The sequence below is a fragment of the Trichechus manatus genome, unplaced genomic scaffold (genome assembly GCF_000243295.1).
Source record: "Trichechus manatus latirostris isolate Lorelei unplaced genomic scaffold, TriManLat1.0 scaffold00004, whole genome shotgun sequence".
NCBI lineage: Eukaryota > Metazoa > Chordata > Mammalia > Sirenia > Trichechidae > Trichechus > Trichechus manatus.
This window is the reverse complement of record NW_004443940.1, coordinates 23,226,265-23,246,438: the sequence shown is the minus strand read 5'-3', so window position 1 is coordinate 23,246,438 and position 20,174 is coordinate 23,226,265. Positions and strand designations below refer to the sequence as shown.

General features: G+C 45.3%; 1 protein-coding gene across 1 annotated transcript in view; it reads right to left on the bottom strand.

Annotated features, from left to right (window-relative positions):
* Positions 1-18,900, bottom strand: part of EDAR (ectodysplasin A receptor) — a 40,956-nt gene extending 22,056 nt beyond the window's left edge. Inside the window, exons 1-4 of the mRNA XM_023732242.1 lie at positions 18,859-18,900; positions 16,970-17,092; positions 15,785-15,966; positions 6,097-6,182 (exon numbers count right to left, since the gene is read on the bottom strand). Coding sequence (XP_023588010.1) covers positions 6,097-6,182; positions 15,785-15,966; positions 16,970-17,092; positions 18,859-18,900 — 433 coding nt within the window. The remainder of the gene's footprint in view (positions 1-6,096; positions 6,183-15,784; positions 15,967-16,969; positions 17,093-18,858) is intronic.
* Between the last annotated feature and the right edge of the window lie 1,274 nt (positions 18,901-20,174).

The window sequence follows — 20,174 nt, the reverse complement described above, 5'->3', positions numbered from 1 at the left end:
TTATTTCATTTATCCTTCCTGACCACTCTGCAAGGGAGGTATTCTTTATATATATACATATATGTATATATATATGTATATATATATACATATATGTATATATATATGTATATATATATACATATATGTATATGCTGTTGAGAATATACACAGCAAAACATACATCAATTCAACAGTTTCTACATGTACCATTTAATGACATGGATGACATTCTTTGAGTTGTGTAAACATTCTCACCTTTCTTTTCTGAGTTGTTCCTCCCCCATTAACATAAATTCACTGCTCTCTAAGATTCCTATCTAATATTTGGGGTTGCTGTTGTCAATTTGATCCCATATAGATAGTTCTTAAACGAGCATAATGCTCAAGGCAAATACTCTTTACTAGTTAAGCTAAACTATTGCTCGGTTTTAGAAAGACTTTAGGGGATATTTTTGGTTTAAGATTTAAAGATTATCTCAGGGCAACAGTTTCAGGGGTTCATCCACCATCCATGGCTCCAGGAGGTTAGGATTCCATCAGGATTTGAAATTCTGTTCTGCATTTTCCCCCTTTTGGTCAAGATTCTTCAATGGAATCCTTGATCAAAACGTTCAGTAATGGTACCATCCAGTTCTTCTGGTCTCCTGGAAAAGGAGGCTGTTGTTCATGGAGACACTTAGCCATACATTCCATATCCTCCTTCTATTCCTGACTCTCCTTCTTTCTCTGTTGTTCCAGGCTAATAGAGACCAATTCTTGTGCCTTGGATGGCTGCTTGCAATCTTTTAAAACCCCCGGCACTACACACTGAACTAGGAGATAGAACAGACGCACTAAACATGTAATTAGGCCAATTAATTGGGATGTCCCATGAAACCATGACCCTAAACCTCCAAACCAAGTAATCAAATCCCATGAGGTTTTTGGTGGTACATAAGCAGCCTCAGCACCTACTCTTTCTTTCTTTGTTGTAAATATATCTATCACACAACTTCTGCCAATTCAACTTTTTATAGGTATACAACTTATTAACAGCAATTACAATAATCGGCTGTGCAACCCTACCCTTAATCAACGAGATGTTTCCATCACTATAAAACCCCCCTTTCCCCCTTCCTCTTGCCCCTGGTAACCACTAATAAACTTTGACCTCTATACATCTGGCTTTTCTTGTCTTTTTATATAAGTGAGGTCGTACAATATTTGTCCTTTGTGATTGACTTATTTCACTCAGCATAGTATCTTCCAGCTCCATCCATACTATAGCATGTATCAAGACTTCATTTCTCCTACTGGCCAAATAGTATTCCATTGTATGTATGTACCACATTTTGTTTATCCATTCATATGCTGATGGGCATTTAGGTTGTTTCCACCTTTTGGCTACTGTGAATAGTGCTGCAACGAACATTGGTGTACAAGTCTCTGAGTCTCTGCTTTCAAGTCTTTTGGGTATATACCTAGGAGTGGAATTGCTGGGTCATATGGTAGTTCTAGGAGCCCTGGTGGTGCAGTGATTATGAGATTGGCTGCTAACCAAAAGGTCAGCAGTTTGAATCCACCACCTGCTCCTTGGAAACCCTATGGGGCAGTTCTACTCTGTCCTACAGGGTCGCTATGAGTTGAATTCGACTCAACGGCAGTGGTTGGGTATGGTAGTTCTATTTTTAGTTTTTTGAGGAACCGCCACACTGTTCTCCACAATGGCTGTGCGATTTTGCATTCCCACCAGCAATGAGTAATGGTTCCAATTTTCCCACATCCTCGCCAACGTTTGTTATTTTCTGTTGTTGTTTTTTTTTTTTTTTAAATCTTAGTCATCCTAGTGGGTGTGAAATGATACCTCATTGTGGTTTTGATTTGCATCTCTCTGACAGGGATTCACAAGCAGAAGAGGTGGAGGCGGGGGGAGGCCTTCATTTCAAAGCCCTTGAACATCTTCCAGCATTTCCAAGTATTTGGGTAGAGCTTGTAGCCTCAGCCCAGGCCACCCCTGAGGGGCCAGGTCCATGCACGCTACTGCTACCACTCTCTGTAGCAGGTATGGTTTAGGGAAGAGTCCTACTTTAAATTTGCTTGTTGTCTTGTTGGGTGCCATCGAGTCGATTTTTGGCCCATAGTGACCCATGTGGCAGAGTAGAACTGCTCCATAGGGTTTCTTAGGCTGTAATCTTTACAGGAGCAGATCGCCAGGTCTTTTCTCCCAAAGAGCGGCTGGTGGGTTCAAACCTATGACCTTTTGGTTGGTAGCTGAGCCCTTAACCGTTGCACCACCAGGGCTCCTTCAACTTGCTTAGTGCTTTTCAGTTTTCAAAGTAATTTGAACCAGTGTCAACTCTACTGGTATACCGAAACCAAAAACAAACCAAAAAAACCCAAAACTGTTGCCGTCAAGTCGATTTTGACTCATAGCAACTGTCATGGATTGAACTGCGTCCCCCCAAAAAATGCGTGTATCAATTTCGCAGGGCCATGACTCCCAGAATTGTGTGGTTGGCCTCCATTTTGTGATTGTACTTTTATGTTAAAGAGGATTAGGGTGGGACTGCAACACCACCCTTACCCAGGTCACATCACTGATGCAATGTAAAGGGAGTTTCCCTGGGGTGTGGCCTGCACCACCTTTTATCTCTCAAGAGATAAAAGGAAAGGGAAGCAAGCAGAGAGTTGGGGACCTCATATCATTAAGAAAGCAGTGCTGGGAGCACCGGGGTTCCTGCGCAGAGATGCTCCTAGTCCGGGGTAACACTGAAGAGAAGAAGGTCGACAGAGAGAAAAAGCCTTCCCCTGGAGCTGACGCCCTGATTTTGGACTTTTAGCCTACTTTGACTATGAGGAAATAAATTTCTCTTCATTAAAACCATCCACTTGTGGTGTTTCTGTTATAGCAGCACTAAATGACTAAGACAGCAACCATATAGGACAGAGTAGAACTGCCCCATAGGGTTTCCAAGGAGCGACTAGTGGATTTGAACTGCTGATCTTCTGGTTAGCAGCCAAGCTCTTAACCACTGTGCCACCAGGGCCCCGTTTAGATATTATTTTTGTAATTTTACAACAGAGAACACAGAAATGGAGGGAAGAAATATGACTTACATGGTATTTTATAGTTACTAAGTGCCAGGTGCAGACCTAAATTCCACTGTACATATATTTTATTCAAAGATGAAAATCTGGCCTGACATGAACCTTGAGCTCTTTCAAAGGCAGGAAGGACTGAATCTCAACTGGGTAGGTGTCCTGTTTTGGTTTCCCTCAAACTACCTGGCAGTCCTGGAAACTAGAATTATTTTATTCCATCTTAAAACATTTTTCCTGAGGGTCAGTTGGATGGGCTCCATCATGTTAGCTAACATGCATGGAGAGCTTACTGTATACTCGACTCCGTTCCAAGAACCATGGGTGTTAACATATTCAGTTCTCACAACGGCCTATGAGGTGGACATCACTGATCTCTCCATTTTGCAGGTGAGGAAACTGAGGCTCAGAGAGGTTCTTGTCTCAGTTGAAATAGGGATTTAAATTCAGGACGGAGTTCTTGTGCTGTGCAAACAGTTAACACGCTCAGGTGCTAACCAAAAGGTTAAAGGTTTGGGTCCAACCTGAGGTGCCTCAGAAGAAAGGTCTAGCGACCTGCTTCTGAAAAATCAGCCACTGAAAACCCTATGGAGCGCAGTTTTACTCTGCCACACATGAGGTTGCCATGAGTCGGAATCGACTCGACAGCAACTGGTTTTAAACTCAGGCAGGGCGGTTCACAGGGACCTGTAACTCACACCAGCAGTTCTCAACTGCAGTCCCTCACCCACAGCATCAACCATCGCCTGGGAACTTGGATATTCTCAGGCCCCACCCCAGACCTGCTGAATCAGGAACTGGGGCCCAGCAATCTGTGATTTTACAAGCCTTCCCGGGGATTCTGGTGGAAGCTAGAGTTGGAGGGCCACTGGTCTCCGCTCTGCCACCGCTGGAGGTCTTGTGACTCCAGTTCCTTTGAGGGCCTCCTTCAGCTCTTAACCACTACACCACCAGGCTCTGCAAAGACTCAGGTGGGTCTGTCATTCAAACCCAGTAGCTATAAACAGGATGGCTTTTTAGCTCTTAACCACCCAGGGAACAGTTACTTTTTATCCAGGTTCCACAGGCAAAGGGCCGTTTCTGGATACGTGGGGAGCATTTGACATTTTCACATATTAGGAGTCTGTCCCTGAATGATCCTTACCGAATTGGTTGAAATTCCCCAACAGAAGACACATTAGTAATGGCAGCCGACTTCACTGCGGGTCATTCTGGCAGTCTGCCTGGAACCCTTGGGCCTCCTTTAATTTGTGAATTAATTAACATATGGCTGGGTAGGAAAGCTTGGCTTTAAAGGCGTGCAAATCCATTATTACCAGCATCATCCACTTAAGCAATTTGGAAGGGAGGGAATGGCTTCCCTCCAGGGCACCCCTACCCTACCGCACAGTGTGGGGAGGAAGCTGCTCTCCTCTTCCTGCTTGCCTTCTCTTCCTCTCAGCTGCTCCTAACATGCAAGCCCTTTGCTATTCTCCATCAGATTTTTGGTAAGGAAATGGGGGTGGGTAGGGGCCTTTGGAGCCCTGGTGGCATAGTGGTTAAGAGCTTGGCTGCTAACCAAAAGGTTGGCAGTTCAAATCCACCAGCTGATCCTTGGAAACCCTATGGAGCAGTTCTACTCTGTCCAACAGGATTGCTATGAGTTGGAATTGACTTGACAGCAATGGGTTTGGTTACATTTTGGTTCTGTTTTTGGTAGGAGCCTTATGAAGGAATCCTGGTGGTGCAGTGGTTAAGCACTCAGCTGCCAACCAAAAAGTCTGAAGTTTGAACCCACCAGCTGCTTAGCGGGAGAAAGATGTGGCAGTCTGCTTCTGTAAAGATTACAGCCTTGGAAACCCTATACACAGGGTCATTATGAATTGGAATTGACTCCCCGGCTATGGGTTTGGTTTTTTGGTTTAGGGGTCTTATAGGTTTCCTGGGTGGTGGAAGAGGTTAAGCACTCAGCAACTAACCAAAAGGTTGGCAGTTCGAATCTATCCGAAAGCATCTCAGAAGAAAGGCCTGGTGATGTGCTTCCAAAAACTCAGCCATTGCAAACCCTACGGAACACAGTTTTACTCTGACACGGGGTCACCATGAGTCAGAACTGATTCAATGGCAACTGGTGAGTCTTACGGAGAGAAAGGTCCTAGTGTCAGCGCCTCTCCACCCTTGAATGGGAGTGGAGTCGAGTGGTCAGCAAATACTCCTGCAGTCCTCGAGCTGGGAGTGAAGCCGAGTGGTCAGCAAATACTCCTGCAGTCCTTGAGCTGGGAGTGAAGCCGAGTGGTCAGCAAATACTCCTGCAGTCCTTGAGCTGCTCCCTCCTTTGACCAGATACCCAGTTTCCTCCCAGCTTCCCATCCAGCCTACCTCCTTTAGTATCTCTTCAGGCCACAAATCCAAGAAGCCACTTGGCACATTTTCTGATGCAGAGGTACCTGGCCCAGCTCTTATATAAATGCCCATGAAAATCAAACCATAATTAAAACAGGAAAGAAACAGCACAAGGTAGGATTTGTAAACTTGTGAAACTGATTTTTTTACATGTGGTCTGTGGAATCTATTTCATTAATTGTGATCACTCTTCATATATTTCCCTTGGCCTCATTTGATTTAAAAAAAAAATGTGTGTAGGAAAACCTACAATTGTTTAACACTTTGTGGTTCTTTGCAAAATACCTTTGCATCTGTGATCTCATTGGTTTTTCTAATAATCCCATGAGATGGCTAGGTCTGATCTTATTATACTCATATTACAGGTAAGAAAAATGAGACTTATAGGGATTAAGTGACTCATTCAGGGTAGATGGTGGCAGACCTGGACTAGAACCTCAGCTCTGAGTCACAGATCAATGATAGCAAATCTTCCTTCATAGAGCTGCTGTCTGATTGATGGGCCATTTTTGTTTAGGGAACAGGACTATATTTGCCTTCACTGTAATTAACCTTGTTCAGGTACTAGGATTGGCTTCATTCTACAACACTCTCTACCGAAAGAAATCAATGTTCATCAAATACTGTTCAGATGAAAGGACTTAGAGCACTCACATTCCTTGGTGTTGGGAGGGGCCAGGAGGCAGGAGTAGCAGACCATGCCGTAGATGTTCCTGGGTCTATTTTCCAACATGTAGTAGCTATAGGGAGGGCAAGACAAGACAAACCAGAGCACAAGTGAGTCGGGCACCACCACAGGCAACTGAATAGGCCCCATCTACTGACCAAGATAACATCATGACCATTTGGCACGCTCTACAATCAAAACATTTAGTCGGGCATGAAACAGACACGGCGGGAATTGGGAGCCCTGCCAAACCAGCAGCCCATTTTGACCACTGAGTTTCCATGGAGGCTCTCAGCATGTCTTGAAATGGAATATTCTTTTTCCAATGTTGGGCCAGTTTGGGCCTTTCTGTTAATCTCCTCCACTTTTTGGGTCCTTTCACTGGTGGATTTGTTTAGTGCGTTGATATCATGATCATCTTCATCAACATCATCTACCAGGAACATCTGAGTGTCCACTATGTGCAGCCCTGTTTAGTTCTCTGGATATCTTGCCCACCAGGGAACCACACTCCCTTGGAGGAAGAAGATTCCCTCAGCAAGAGCCCCTTCTCAGAGCCCGTAGTGTGCTAGGATTATTGGGAAAGTGTCTATGAGCCTCTGGAGCATTCATAACTACCTACCACCTGAATGTTTGCTGAATGAAAGCGCAAGGAGCTGCCCGTGAGAGTGGGGCTGCTGTAGACAGACAGCTGCAGTGTCCAGAGAGGTCAGTGCAGATGGCTTTAAAGACAGCCTGAAATACAGTCAAGTCAGAATTCAAATCTGTTTCCTTCCTCCTCAGGAAGTACTTGACCAGAGACACCTGTATAACTGCCAGAGTTCAGATTGGGGACTACACACTCTTAAAGAAAAGGACACATTCTTCACAGTGAAAAAAATTGAAATCTTTTACCCCAGAATGATGCTCTGTTCTGTCTTTCAAGTTTCCTAGTGTCAATAGGCCATCCCAAGGGCTTAAGTCCTACCCCTCAGAATGTCCTCCCCAGACAGCCTTGCCACTGTGTGTCTGCATTCTCTGCAAGCCAACCACCACCTGCCTGTGACTTGGCAGTCCCTGCTGACATCTCTGTCCTCTCTCCTGGGTTCACAACACTGGCTCCTTTCTAAATGTAGGCTTTGGTGCTTATCTTGGCATGTGCCAGCTTTCTGTAAATGTATATTCAGCAATGATCATGGAGGCCATTTATCACATAGTGAGAAGTCGATTAAATAAAGTGAGTTGGTACCAACATTTTCCGTTTATTACAATTCAAAAAATGAAAAATTCTCTCTCAGCTATTGGATTTTTTCTGTGGTTGTTTTTTAATCTCTTTTTTATTGGTCATGTACAACCCAGGTACTCTGCTCATTGCAGTGGTAACCAGCCACTCGGAGCAGTGGTGCTCATGGAGGGTGTGTGACGGGGAGGGTCTTTGGACTCCAGCCTTCATGAGTTTGGACCTTTACCAGTAACATTATGATAATAATTGCCTGCCTTTCCTCAAAGCCTTATCCTCAGATCCCTGTGTATCTTGTAAACATTAATTAACCAATCTCAAAACACCCCTCAGAGAAGCCACAATAGCTAGTTTTACAGTTAAGCCTTCTAGAAAAAGCCTCTCTCAAACATAGTCTTCTGCCACCATCCATAAACCATTTCTTTGCCTGTGGAAGAGGAAGCAATACTAGGGCAAGTGGTAGATCAGCTCTCCCAGCAGAGGCTCATATGTGAGTAGGCCTAAGTAGGGTGACCCTGGCAGCCAGGTCAGCCAGTGCCAGTCCCCACTCACAGCTTTTTATACCCAGATCAAATATCGCCACTTATGTGACACCTTTCAGGCATGAGTTACTCCTCCTCTCTACTTCCACCTCCATTGCATTCTCTCTCCTGCCATATTGTAATTTTCTGTTACCCCTCCACTGTGAGGTCCTCGAGGGCAAGACTTGGTCATAGCTATATTTCTAGTACCTACTACTGAGGAAGGAATCCTTGGGTAGTGAAAATGATTAAGCGCTTGACTACTAGCCAAAAGGTTGGGGGTTCAAACCTGCCCAGAGGTGCCTTGGAAGACAGTCCTGGCAATCTGCTTCCCAAAGATCACAGCCTAGGAAACCCTATGGGGCAGTTCTACAGGTAGTCCTTGATTTATGAAAGGATTCTGTTCTGATGTTGTAAGTCGATTCTGACGTAAGTCGAATGTTTCTTTTTTTTTTTTAATTGTTATTGTCTTTTATTATCAGTATCTTTATAAATCCAATTTTTATCTGTCTTTAGGGGTTGGAAATATTACATAGAAACTTACAGATAATGATAACATCAGCAAATTACATGCTGCAACCTTGTATGTAGTACATGTTACTAATGATAGATGTACAAAAAACAAACAAAAAAAAAAACACCCCAGACAGCTGTAAGTATGCTTCATCGTAACTCAAATATGTCATAAGTCGGGGACTATGTGTACCCTGCACACATGGGGTCGCCATGAGTCAGGGTCACCATGAATCGGAATCGACTTGAAGGCAACCAACAAAAACACCAACAGTACCGAGGAAGGTTGATTCTTGGTCAATATTGGTTGGATAAAAAAAGAAATGACACCTAGTTCTTCTCCATAGAAGTTAAAAATGCAGACACTGAGAATCCTTGAGGGGCATTTTGTGCATCTTTTTTTCCTTTAAAAGCAGAGCCACAGCTATGACCATCCTGCTTTCCGGTGCTGAGCTGACCATGTCAAGGCAGCACTGTCTTGGATGAACATCCAACGCCACCCTGGTGGAGGGTGCAAAAGGTTTTTGCTTTAGAACTGGGTTCCTACCAGCATGCTTGACGTCTGACTGGTTCCCAGGGTTACCGTATTTGTGCACTCCACAAAGGCACCTGGTGAGGGAGCCCAGAGGGGCGCTGGCTCTGCTGCCTTTTTTTCTCAAAGGTACCAGACTGCATTCATCCAGACAGTGCCTGTTTAAAAGTCCTACAAGGGCTCTGAATAGGCTAGCGACTATACCCTCCTACGAAGACAGGGTGCTTGGACCAAGTGATGCAATGTACTAAAGAACTTAGCAAAGAAACAAAATTGAAAGGCTATCAATTTTTAAAAAAATATATTGGCTCCAGGAGGCTGTTACCTAATTGTACCAGTTAACTCAGCATGAGTGGTAAGTACCTCCAGTAAGGAGAAGGCACCATTTCTTAGCCCATATTGCTGTACAGAGCATTTTTTAATGTTACGTTTTTCTCTTTAGGCTCAACCTAAACTCTTCACGGTGTAGTTTATACCCATACCTCTCTTCCTGGGCTAGACAGGAAGGGAGAATAATTGCTTATCTTCTTTCACATGACATATTTTATCAACTTGATGCAGGTTGTTCATATAGGGATCTGTGGCCCCACTAAGAAGTTTAAAATCCCTCATCTTTCTGTAAAAAATTTCCTACTCTCTGATCCATATTTTGACTTTTCCCCAGTTATTTAGTTCTTTTTTTCAGTTCTTCATGGGTTGATTAAAGACATAATTCAGTTTAAATTGGGTCTTCAGAATCTTCTGTTGAGGGACTGACTTCCTCCAAGTTAATAGGTATAGATCTTTCCCAAAGATTTTCCTTCCTCAGGGGTCCTACATTAAACCTGTCGAAAATGTGCTTGTAATTGACCCCATTGGATCATCAGATGCTTACTTTTCCCTCTAAAATGTTGACATGTAAAACCAGGCATTGTTGTTCTTCTCTCTCCTAGCCATCCTAGAGCCTCTTATTTGAAGAGAATGGACGTGGCACGGCATACAGCCAGCAGAAGCTTCTCCAGTGGGTAAGATGATGCCCTGGAGGAGGTTATGAAATCAGACCTCTTTGCTCTTCCCCTTCTCATGTTTTTGTTCCCTGGTCCTCCCACACAGACCTTTCTCAACAGGAAAGCCCCCACATACTGCCCATTGTTCAGCGAAGTGTCTCAGCCACAGACTGACACACAGCGCAGCCTGCAAAGAATAAGGAAAGAGTGCCTGCCAAACCACAAGGGGGGATAAAGGGCCAAAGAAACCAAACTCGTGGCGTTACAAAGACAAATACAAGGTAGTCTGCATCCGCAGCCTGATAACCACATGGATTCAGGAAAGAAAACAGCCTTTCATTGAGCTAATAATGCCAACTTGCCAAAATTCCTTGTAACTCTCCCCTGAGACATAGCATGAGAGAGTCATTTTGTTCTCCAAACCTAGAGCATGTAATAGGAAGTGAGAAGCCTTCAGGGACCTCCCCTGATAAAGCATTGAGAGGAAGTTCACTAGAAAGAGGGCGTTAGCCAATGAATGGAGGTTGGGGAACAGGAGATAAACAGGGTTATCTTCTATTTTGGTGGCCTTGGGCTTGTTGCTAACCATGGTGGCATAGTGGTTAAGAGATACGGCTGCTAACCAAAATGTTGGCAGTTCAAATCCACCAGGCGCTCCTTGGAAACCATATGGGGCAGTTCTACTCAGTCTTATAGGGTCACTATGAGTCGGAATTGACTCAATGGCAAATGATTTGGGCTTGTTGTTGTTGTTAGGTGCTGTAGAGTCGGTTCTGACTCATAGTGACCCCATGTACAACAGAACAAAACACTGCTCGGTCCTGTGTCATCTTCGCAATCATTGCTATGTTTGAGCCCGTTGTTGCAGCGACTGCGTCCATCCATCTCCTTGCGGGTCTCCCTCTCTTTCACTGACGCTCTACTTTATCAAGCATGATGTCCCTCTCCAGGGACTGGTCCCTGCTGATAACATGTCCAAAGTACATGAGACAAAGTCTCTCCATCCTCGCTTCTTAGGAAGATTCTGGCTGTACTTCTTCCCGGACAGATTTGTTTATTCTTCTGGCAGTCCATGGTATATTCAATATTCTTCACCAACACCATAATTCAAAGGCATCAATTCTTCTCTTGTCTTCCTTATTCATTGTCTAGCTTTTGCACGCATATGAGGCAATTGAAGATACCATGGCTTGGGTCAGGCGCATCTTAGTCATCAAAGTGACATCTTTGCTTTTTAACACTTTAAAAAAGGTCTTTTGCAGCAGATTTGCCTAATGCAATACATTGCTTGATTTCTTGACTGCTGCTTTCATGGGCATTGATTGTGGATCCAAGTAAAATGAAATACTTGACAACTTCAGCCAAACTGAAAATTGACTCTGTATATGGCTTTCACATCAGTGGAGCAGTGTGAAGAGGCACTGAGATGCAATGTTGAGATGTGTCTCCCTGCACAGTATCTTTCTTACAGTTATTGGATGGTATGGTCCTTGTGTTGTCTGGCCCAGGTGGTGAAGATAAAGTGTGGAGTGAGCAGTTTGCTGTTCTCACAGAGGTGGGGAGGGAGTTCCTCAGGATTTCAGAGCTGGAAAGATCCTTTTCAAAGCACTTACACTAGTTTCCCACTAACTGTACAGGATTGCTGACAGAAGGTCATCCATTTTTGTTAGGATCCTTCTAGAGGCAGGGAGCTCACCACAATTGCATTGCTGAACTTTAGTAAGTAGATGCTTTCTGGGAAATGCCTTAGGACCAATCAAATTACCTCCATTGCCACAGAATCAGCCTTTCTAATGACCGAGTGGACACCTTGCCTATGGAAAGCATGGGTTGCTGAATTAGTCCCAGGTCTTATTTTTTCTGAGTCCTTGGGTGGTGCAGACAGTTAATGTGCTCAGCTGCTAACTGAAAGGTTGAAGGGTCGAGTTCACCCGGAGGTGCCTCAGAAGAAAGGCCTGGTGATCTACTTCTGAAAAATCAGCCATCAAAAACCCTATGGAGCACCGTTCTACTCTTTCACACACATGGGGTCACCATGAGTTGGAATCAACTCGATGGCAACTGGTGGTGGCTTGTCCTTTCTGGCTAGAAATTCTCTGTGGATCCAAATAAAAATGAAACAGGCTACTCAGTGGACATATTCACTGCACTTTTTTGACCATCTGGAACAAAACCATGGCTGAATTTCACAGAATACTGATGTGATGCATTGGTGGGTCTGAGCAGTGGATGAATCAGAGACAGGAATATGATCAAGGAGCTCCATTTTCCACCTCCCACTCCTCTCACTCTACAAGGCTGCCTCACTGGGTGAGCCTATCTGGACCAGTGGCTTCCATCACCATTAATGCCTCGATGACTTCCACATCCTTATCCTCAGCCTGGATCTCTACCCTGAGCTTCATGCTTGTTTATCCATCTGTGTGTTAGATACTTTGTCTGGATGTCCCACCCATAAACCCGTTGCCATCGAGTTGATTCTGACTCATAGGGACCCTACAGGACAGAGTCAAACTGCCCCATAGGGTTTCCAAGGCTGAAATCTTTATAGAAGCAGACTGCCACATCTTTCTCCTGCAGAGTGGCTGGTGGGTTCGAACTGCCGACCTTTCAGTTACTAGGCGAGTGTTCAACCACTATGCTACCAGGGCTCCTTAGATGTCCCATAACCACCTCAAATTCCACACATACAAATCTGAACTCCTTATCTTCCATCCTCCTCCACCTCCCCACCAAAGCCTCCCCTTCCTCCGGTATTCCACATCTTAGCAAATGGTGCCTCTGTCCACACAGACATCTCCTTTCTCCACTGCCCCCATCCACATGCACTCAATCTGCAACCTCAGTCAGAGCTATCTTCTGACTAGCTCTTAAATTCTTCCTCTCTCCTCAACTCCCAATGCTTCCTTCTTTGCTTCAGTTCTTGCCACTCCCCACAGGGATGGTTCTAACCTCATTCCTGGTTCCCTGGCTCCAGTATCTTCCCTGCCCAACCCGTTCTCCTCACTGCTGCCAAGGTTATTATTGTTCTAATGCACAATCTATGTCTGACTATGTCATACAACAGCTTAAAAGTTGATAACTCACAACCAAATTCAAGCTAAAGATTCAAGTTTTCAGCATTGTTTTCAAGAGTCCTTTTCCATCTGGCCCCTGTCCACCTCTAACTTCTCTACACCCCTGTATACTGTGCATCTTTCACTTTGACCATAGGGACCCACTCACATTTCAGGCTGCCCACACCTTTGAGCTTTAGACTGAGCATCTCCACTTGGAGAGCTCTGTCCTATTTCTTAACCTGACTAACTCCTACTTATCCTCTAAGACTTGGCTCCAGCATCACCTGGAAGTCTTCTTTGATCCCTCCCAACCCCACCCCCTCAACCATGAAGTGAGGGGTTCCCTCTTCAACTTCTAGAACACCATGTGTGCATCTTACCACACTACACCGCAGTCATTGATTTTACTGTCTCTCTCCTCCCCTGAAAAGAGAGGAATCATGTCTTTTTTCTTTGGCTCACTAGTACCTACCTGGTAAGGTCTTAATTCAAGGGTTTATGAAAATAAATACTGGAGCCATTGTGTTAAGAATGTTGGGCCAGACACTCACACTGGGAGAGTCCCAAAATAAGTTTAATTTTTGCAAAGAGGGGTATTTCTTTCCTAGGTGGGCATGGCAAGATGTGCATACTCTTCCTTGGCACATCTGTAGTTAGTCCATGAAAGCTGTGCATTTCTTTCATTCATCATGTATCTGCACCAATAAAAATCAATCAAGATAAAGTCCTAGGAAGCATGTAAGTTATTGGAGAATGAGTCTAGCCATCTCATGTCAAGGTTCTATTGAGTTTCCCTCATTCAGAGCCCAGCACAGTGTCTGCACAGAGCAGTTCCTCAACAAATGCTTGTGCAGTTGGGTGTGAATGCATCGATTCTGTTTCTTCCAACACCTATGCTTCTTTTGGTGGGGGCCCCACAACAAAATAACCTCAACAAACGGAGTTAAAGACTACCAAACTACAGAAATTTATTTTTGTTTTATTTCCCAGAATAGTCTAGTATTTTCCCTGGTAATAGCTATCTTTGGGGCCCTGGTGGCACAGTGGTTAAGAGCTCAGCTGCTAACCAAAAGGTCGGCAGTTTGAATCCAGCAGACGCTCCTTGGAAATCTTATGGGGCAGTTCTACTCTGTTCTATAGGGTCACTATGAGTTGGAGTTGACTCAGCGGCAAAAGGTTTGATTTTTTTTGTATAGTTATCTGCTTTTTTTGTTGTTTCATATCTAAAAATAAGATTCTGCTATAAGGTCCCCCTACTTTATTAACAAATATGTTTGAATCGTACTCTGTGTCAGGGATATTTACAGGGGGTTACCTAATAGATATTTGGATATATGGGTCTGTACCTCCAGAAGTAGGCTTACTATTATTATGAATGTCCTTTTAAGAGACAAGGATGCGTGGTTGTGTTGCCTGTCCTGTGAACACTGGTGATGGGACTAAGGCATCCTAGACCCCACACGTGTGGCTCCCTCTCTGCTGAGCTGCCCCTCATGGAACGGGGTAAGCGACTGGAATTACTCTACATGGCAGGCCTGCAGGTGGGGTGGCCATCAGAGAGAGATGATCGCAGAGGCCATGGAAATGGATGCTTCCCAGTAACAAGTTTGAACTAAGGTTATTTTCCGGGAGTTCAAAATATTATAAAGGCATTTAAATATTTAGGCTTTTAAAAGATCTAAAATATTTTAAAGTGTTATTCACTTTCAATCTATTCCTAAGGTAGTGGGTCTTTCTGACTTTTTTGTTCTTCCTTCTTCTAATAGGCTAATGCCCAGTGTTCTCTTGGGCTAGTAATGCCCCACGTCCTTCTTATTTTCTTCCTCCCCTTAACTGGATGCAGTGGTGCAGAGGTAGAACATGCACAGGCACTTTGTAAAGCGTAAGGTGCCGTTCACACCTCTGCCACCCCCACCGCTGCAGCCACCTCCACACCATCCCACCCACCCTGCCAACCATCAGTGCCTTCCGTTTCCAGCTGGAGTCCTTAGAAAGACTAACGCTTTGTGCTTACTAGAGGGGGTAGCAAGAGCTGGCTTAGTAGTTACTAGTTGTCAAGACCGTATTTCCCTGGTCCCAAGCAGAGCCTGCCAAAGTGTCCTGCCTGGAAAAAGGAAGATTTCATTTTTCCGGCTTTTAGGCAAATGGCCTTTTCACTTTGTTTTTTTGGAAGATTTCTGATACATAACAGAATTGTGGTGGAAGTGCAGGTATTGTATGACTCAAATATTCCTATTGGGAGCTTTCACCCTCAGTTTTTCCAGAATACAAACAATACTGAAAATAATGCTTTTGTGTAACCAAAAAACCAAACCCGTTGCCACTGAGTCAATTCCAACTCATAGTGACCCTATAAGACAGAGTAGAACTGCCCCATATGGTTTCCAAGGAGCAGCTAGCGGATTTGAACTGCTGACTTTTTGGCTAACAGCTGAGCTCTTAACCACAGTGCCACCAGGGCTCCAGTGCTTTTGTATAGGATTGTAGTTTTCTTTTTTCCAAAGTAATTCACATGTCTTATCTCATTTTAAGTATTCAACAAATTTGTCTATTTGGGTAGTCAGAAGCTATTATTACTAATGTCCTTTTAAGAGACAAGGACGCCTGGTTGTGTTGCCTGTCCTGTGAACATTGGTGATGGGACTAAGGCATCCTAGACCCCATACGTGTGGCTCCCTCTCTGCTGAGCTGCCCCTCATGGAACGGGGTGAGCGGCTGGAATTACGCTACATGGCAGGCCTGCAGGTGTTCCGGAGCCTGGGTTCCCCGGGAGTCCTCAGAATGTGACATTCAGGGCTTTCTACAGCAAGGTCCTGGATGAGGCCCAGCAGCACCCCATGCTTACCCAGGGAGACAAGGCCCACACTCGGCGTCATTCTCCATGTCCCCCGGCGTCAGCACAGTGGCCCGGAAGAAGCCCTCACAGTCTTTGTGGCGCCTGCATATCTGGTAGCCTCCTTTGGAAAACTTCTCTGCTGGGCACGGGACACAGGCATAGTCGTCATCTTTGGCGCCGTAGCCACAGGACTGATGGGACGAGATGGACATGGGAAGTGTGACTGCAGTGGCCTAGTCCTCAGTAATTCAGACAGGTGGACCATGGGCAATGACACTGGCTGTTTCCAGAAGCTACTCTTGCTGGGCCCTTGCTGCCTGACTTATCACCCACATCACCAGCTGTAGTCCTGCGCAGCTTTCCTTCCCCTGGTGCTTCCCAGCTTGAGTCACTGCCCGTCTTCTGAGCACTCCGAGATCAGTTAAGCTAGCTACTACGATATCCTGGTAAGTCGTCGACTTAGACTCTGGTGTCTAACTTTTCTCAGCTATCTGCCGTTGCTGTCTAGTCCACCCCGACTCACGGTGACCCCATCTGTGTCAGAGTAGAACTGTGCACCACAGGGTTTTCAGTGGTTGATTTTTCAGAATTAGATCACCAGGCCTTTCGTGTAAGCCGCCTCTGGGTGAGTTCGAACCTCCAACCTTTCGGTTAGTAGCTGAGTGTGTTAACAGTTTGCACCACCCAGCGACTCCCGCAGCTATCTACAAGAACCCCAGATCTTGAAATCATGGAAGCTTTTCTTAGCTCTTAACAGAGCATATATGCTCAGGCTTCCCAAAGGGGAAGAGAGATGCAAAATTCAGGAATAAATATATGCTGTTATTGGAGGACGTTTCAGCTATGCTTCTGATTCAGATAATCTGAAACACATTTAACCAAAGATGAATAGGAAAGTAACTATCCTCTAAAAATATTAAAAATAACTCCGAGAAACATGTTTACAGATGCTCCGCTGTCTCCCTCTGAGGTAAGCCCTGTCCTTGTATGCAGTAAAGTTCAAATCATTCAGTCTCAATGTCTAATGACTACAGAAGACTGCTTTTATTTGCCTTGGTGACCATACATAGATCAAGGCAAGCTGAGGATGCTGTTACATGCAGAAGAAAGCATCTCCCTCGACCTAGCCATTTAGGTTCACCCAGGCCCAGGAGTGGTGTGGGCCAGTCCGGCTGGGGCAAGCGGCGTCCTTACCATGTAGGGCTCCTCCCCTGGCCCGCACTGTGGACACTCATGGCAGAGCCCTGTGGTCTGGTTGTAGTACTCATTCTCGCCGCAGTTTGAGTATTCGGCTCTGGCTGAGTACATCAGACACACCTGCCATGAGAAAGAGGGTCATTTTTAGCCTCCATGCGTCATTAGAAACACAAAATACTTCCTCAGGGTCAGAACCTAGGGAGCCCAGAGATGGTTTATAGGAAATAAGGTACCTCCTAGAGGACAGGGAACCCCGCTCCGTGTTTAGTAAGTTGGGTTTTTGGTGCCCAATCAATCCCCAGTAATTCGTATCTAGTAATCAGAGCATGGCCACCCTCTGCTTCCCACCAGTAGGTCTCTCTCATGCTTCCACCCCAACCCAAATGATGTCTTCCTCATCCTTGCTGCCAGGAACCCCACCCCATCTTCAAGGTCTGCTTCAATTTCCTTTTCACCCATGTTATGGATTTAATCGAATCCCCCCCAAAATATGTGTTGTAAATATTAACCCATATACACATGGATGAAACCCTAGTGGCATAGTGGTTAAGAGCTATGGGCTGCTAACCAAAAGGTCGGCAGTTCGAATCCACCAGATGCTCCTTGAAAACCCTTTGGGGCAGTTCTGCTCTGTCCTATAGGGTCGCTATGAGTCGGAATTGACTCGATGGCAGGGGGTTTAGTTTTTGGTTCATACATGTGGATGTAATCCCCTTTGCGAATAGGATTTTCTTTGTTATGTTAATGAGACCATATCAGTGTAGCGTGTGTTTTAAGCCAATCGCTTCTGAGATATCATAAAAAGGAGCAGATTAGGCACAGAAGCAAGGATGCACAGAAAGCGAAGACAGATGCCACGGCACATGAAGATTGCCAAGGAACCAAGGGACGGAAGCTGAAAAGAGACAAGGACTTTCCCCCAGTGCCGACAGAGACAGAAAGCTTTCCCCTGGAGCTGGTGCCCTGAATTTGGACTTCCAGCCTCCTAACCTGAGAGAAAATAAATTTCTGTTGGTTGAAACCACCCACGGAGCCCTCGTGGCACAGTGGTTAAGAGCTTGGCTGCTAACGAAAAGGTTGGCAGTTTGAATCCACCAGCCGCTCCTTGGAAACCCTATGGGGCAGTTCTACTCTGTCCTATAGGGTCACTATGAGTTGGAATCAACTTAATGGCAACAAGTTTTTTTTTTTTTGAAAGGCACACACTTGTGGTCTTTCTGTTATAGCAGCACTAGATTACTAAGACACCCCATGAAACCTTTCTTTCATTCTCTCCAAGTTATGGATCTGGCTGCTTCCTCCAGGAGCATCTAAGCCAGTGCAGCTCCTTCCAATGCAGTAGATAAGTCTGTTGGCAGTTGGGCCTTGTGGTATTATCTTAATCTCTCCATCAAGAAGAAAGCCCAGTGAGGGCTGGAAATGGGTCGTTTTCAACTGTGTGTCCCCCATACGGCTTGGTGCTCATCCAATATTCATTGAGTTGTGTGTATCTCAACACAAATAAGCATTTAACGATGTTTGTCTCCGTGGCTGTATAATAAAGAGACCTACCATTTAAATATGTTTAATTTGAACCATGGACTGTGTTCAGTGCTTTAGAGGCATTTTCTCTTTTAATTCTTGCAAGAACCCTGTGAGAGAGGTGCTATTATTAGTATTCCCATTTTACAGTGGTAGAAACTGAGGCTCAGAAGACTAAGGAACTGGTCCACAGTCATATAGCTAATAAGGACATAGCAGGGAATGGAAGCCCAAGCTCTTTACCACCAGCTCAGACGCAGGGCCGATCCTCTCCCCACGGCCAAAGACGGCTCAGTGAGTTTGCAAAACTCAGCTGAAATGGTGGGTCAGGTGTGTGTAGCAGCTCCGCGTTCTGACACACTTACCACCAGGACAGGGAGCCAATTTACAGTCCCCTGCGTGGCCATCCTTTCCTGCGGGTTCACCTGCAAAGACACACTTCATCAGCACCAGGTGGGCACTAGGAGGCTGCTCTTGTGGCAGAGCATCTGCCCTTCTCTAAATGCACACAGCGCAGGCCCTGGCCTTCCAGGAGCAGCGCCACGCCCCGGGGGCCATGCCCAGCCCCGCCCCTGCACAGTGGGCACTGAATGAATGCCCCTCCTCCCCCAAATCCTTGGGTCCACCTGCCTTCAAGGAAAAGGTGGCTTCCTCATGGGTGTGATCCACTGGTTTTTGTGTTCCTCTCACCACAAAGTGGGGCGGGGAACAAATATACCCTGAAGGAAAAGGCAGATTTTAAGCTGAATCCTGGTCCCAGGCACCTTGGGCTGACTCCATGGCCCTCACCCAGCATCACACCCATTCCTGGGAAAGCGCCTCAGAGAAGAAGATCCCAGAGCACGTTGATGGGCCTATTGTTAAACCCTGGGGTTAATGACTAATTGTTTAATGTGCTCAGAGAGCTTTGAAGAGGCCAGACCTTACAAAAGCTTTAAGTATGGGCGTGCTTTAGGCGCCCTCCTGATCTGTGGCTTCCTTGCATAAGAGAGGTTCCAGGACAACAACAGGACTCCTGGAGACACTGCCAAGTGTAAGAATCTGGTCCAGCCCTCCATTTACCTCCCTGTTCTTCCAGCCCTCATGTAAGTTTTTCAACAAGGAAGCTTTTCTCTCTTTATGTTAAGAATGGGTCATCCATCAAAGTAATTAAGAAAATGTTACGAGTCCACCTGCTTAATTTTACAATTGAGACAACTGAAGCCCAGAGAGGTTAAGTGATTACCCAACTAGTTAATGGACACAGCTAGTTAATGGACGAAGGATGACTACAGCCTCGGTTTTCTGACGCTTTCTATCAACTGCTACATTAGGGTATTACTTTGAAGGAGGAAGTGTTATTTTTTTCACTTTCAGAACGGGAGAGCTGTGTTTCTGACTCAAAACAGTCTTACCCGGGGAGTCTGGGTATTAGCCCGGCAGTCCAAAGAGAGAAGATGTACTCACAGGAGTGCCTAGATTCCTCAATCGCATACTTTGTCACTGTTGCCTAGCTTGCTCTCTTCCAAAGACGGATTTTGTGGGGAACCCTCCCAGAATCAACCAGTAGCACTGAGCAGAAGTCTAAACGGGCCTTGGAAAATCTCCCAAGAACTTTTACCCCTGAATTCTCTTGACCTTAGTGAGCCACCATTGGTCACAAGAACCAATAACTCCCGATACCACACACAAAATACTGTGG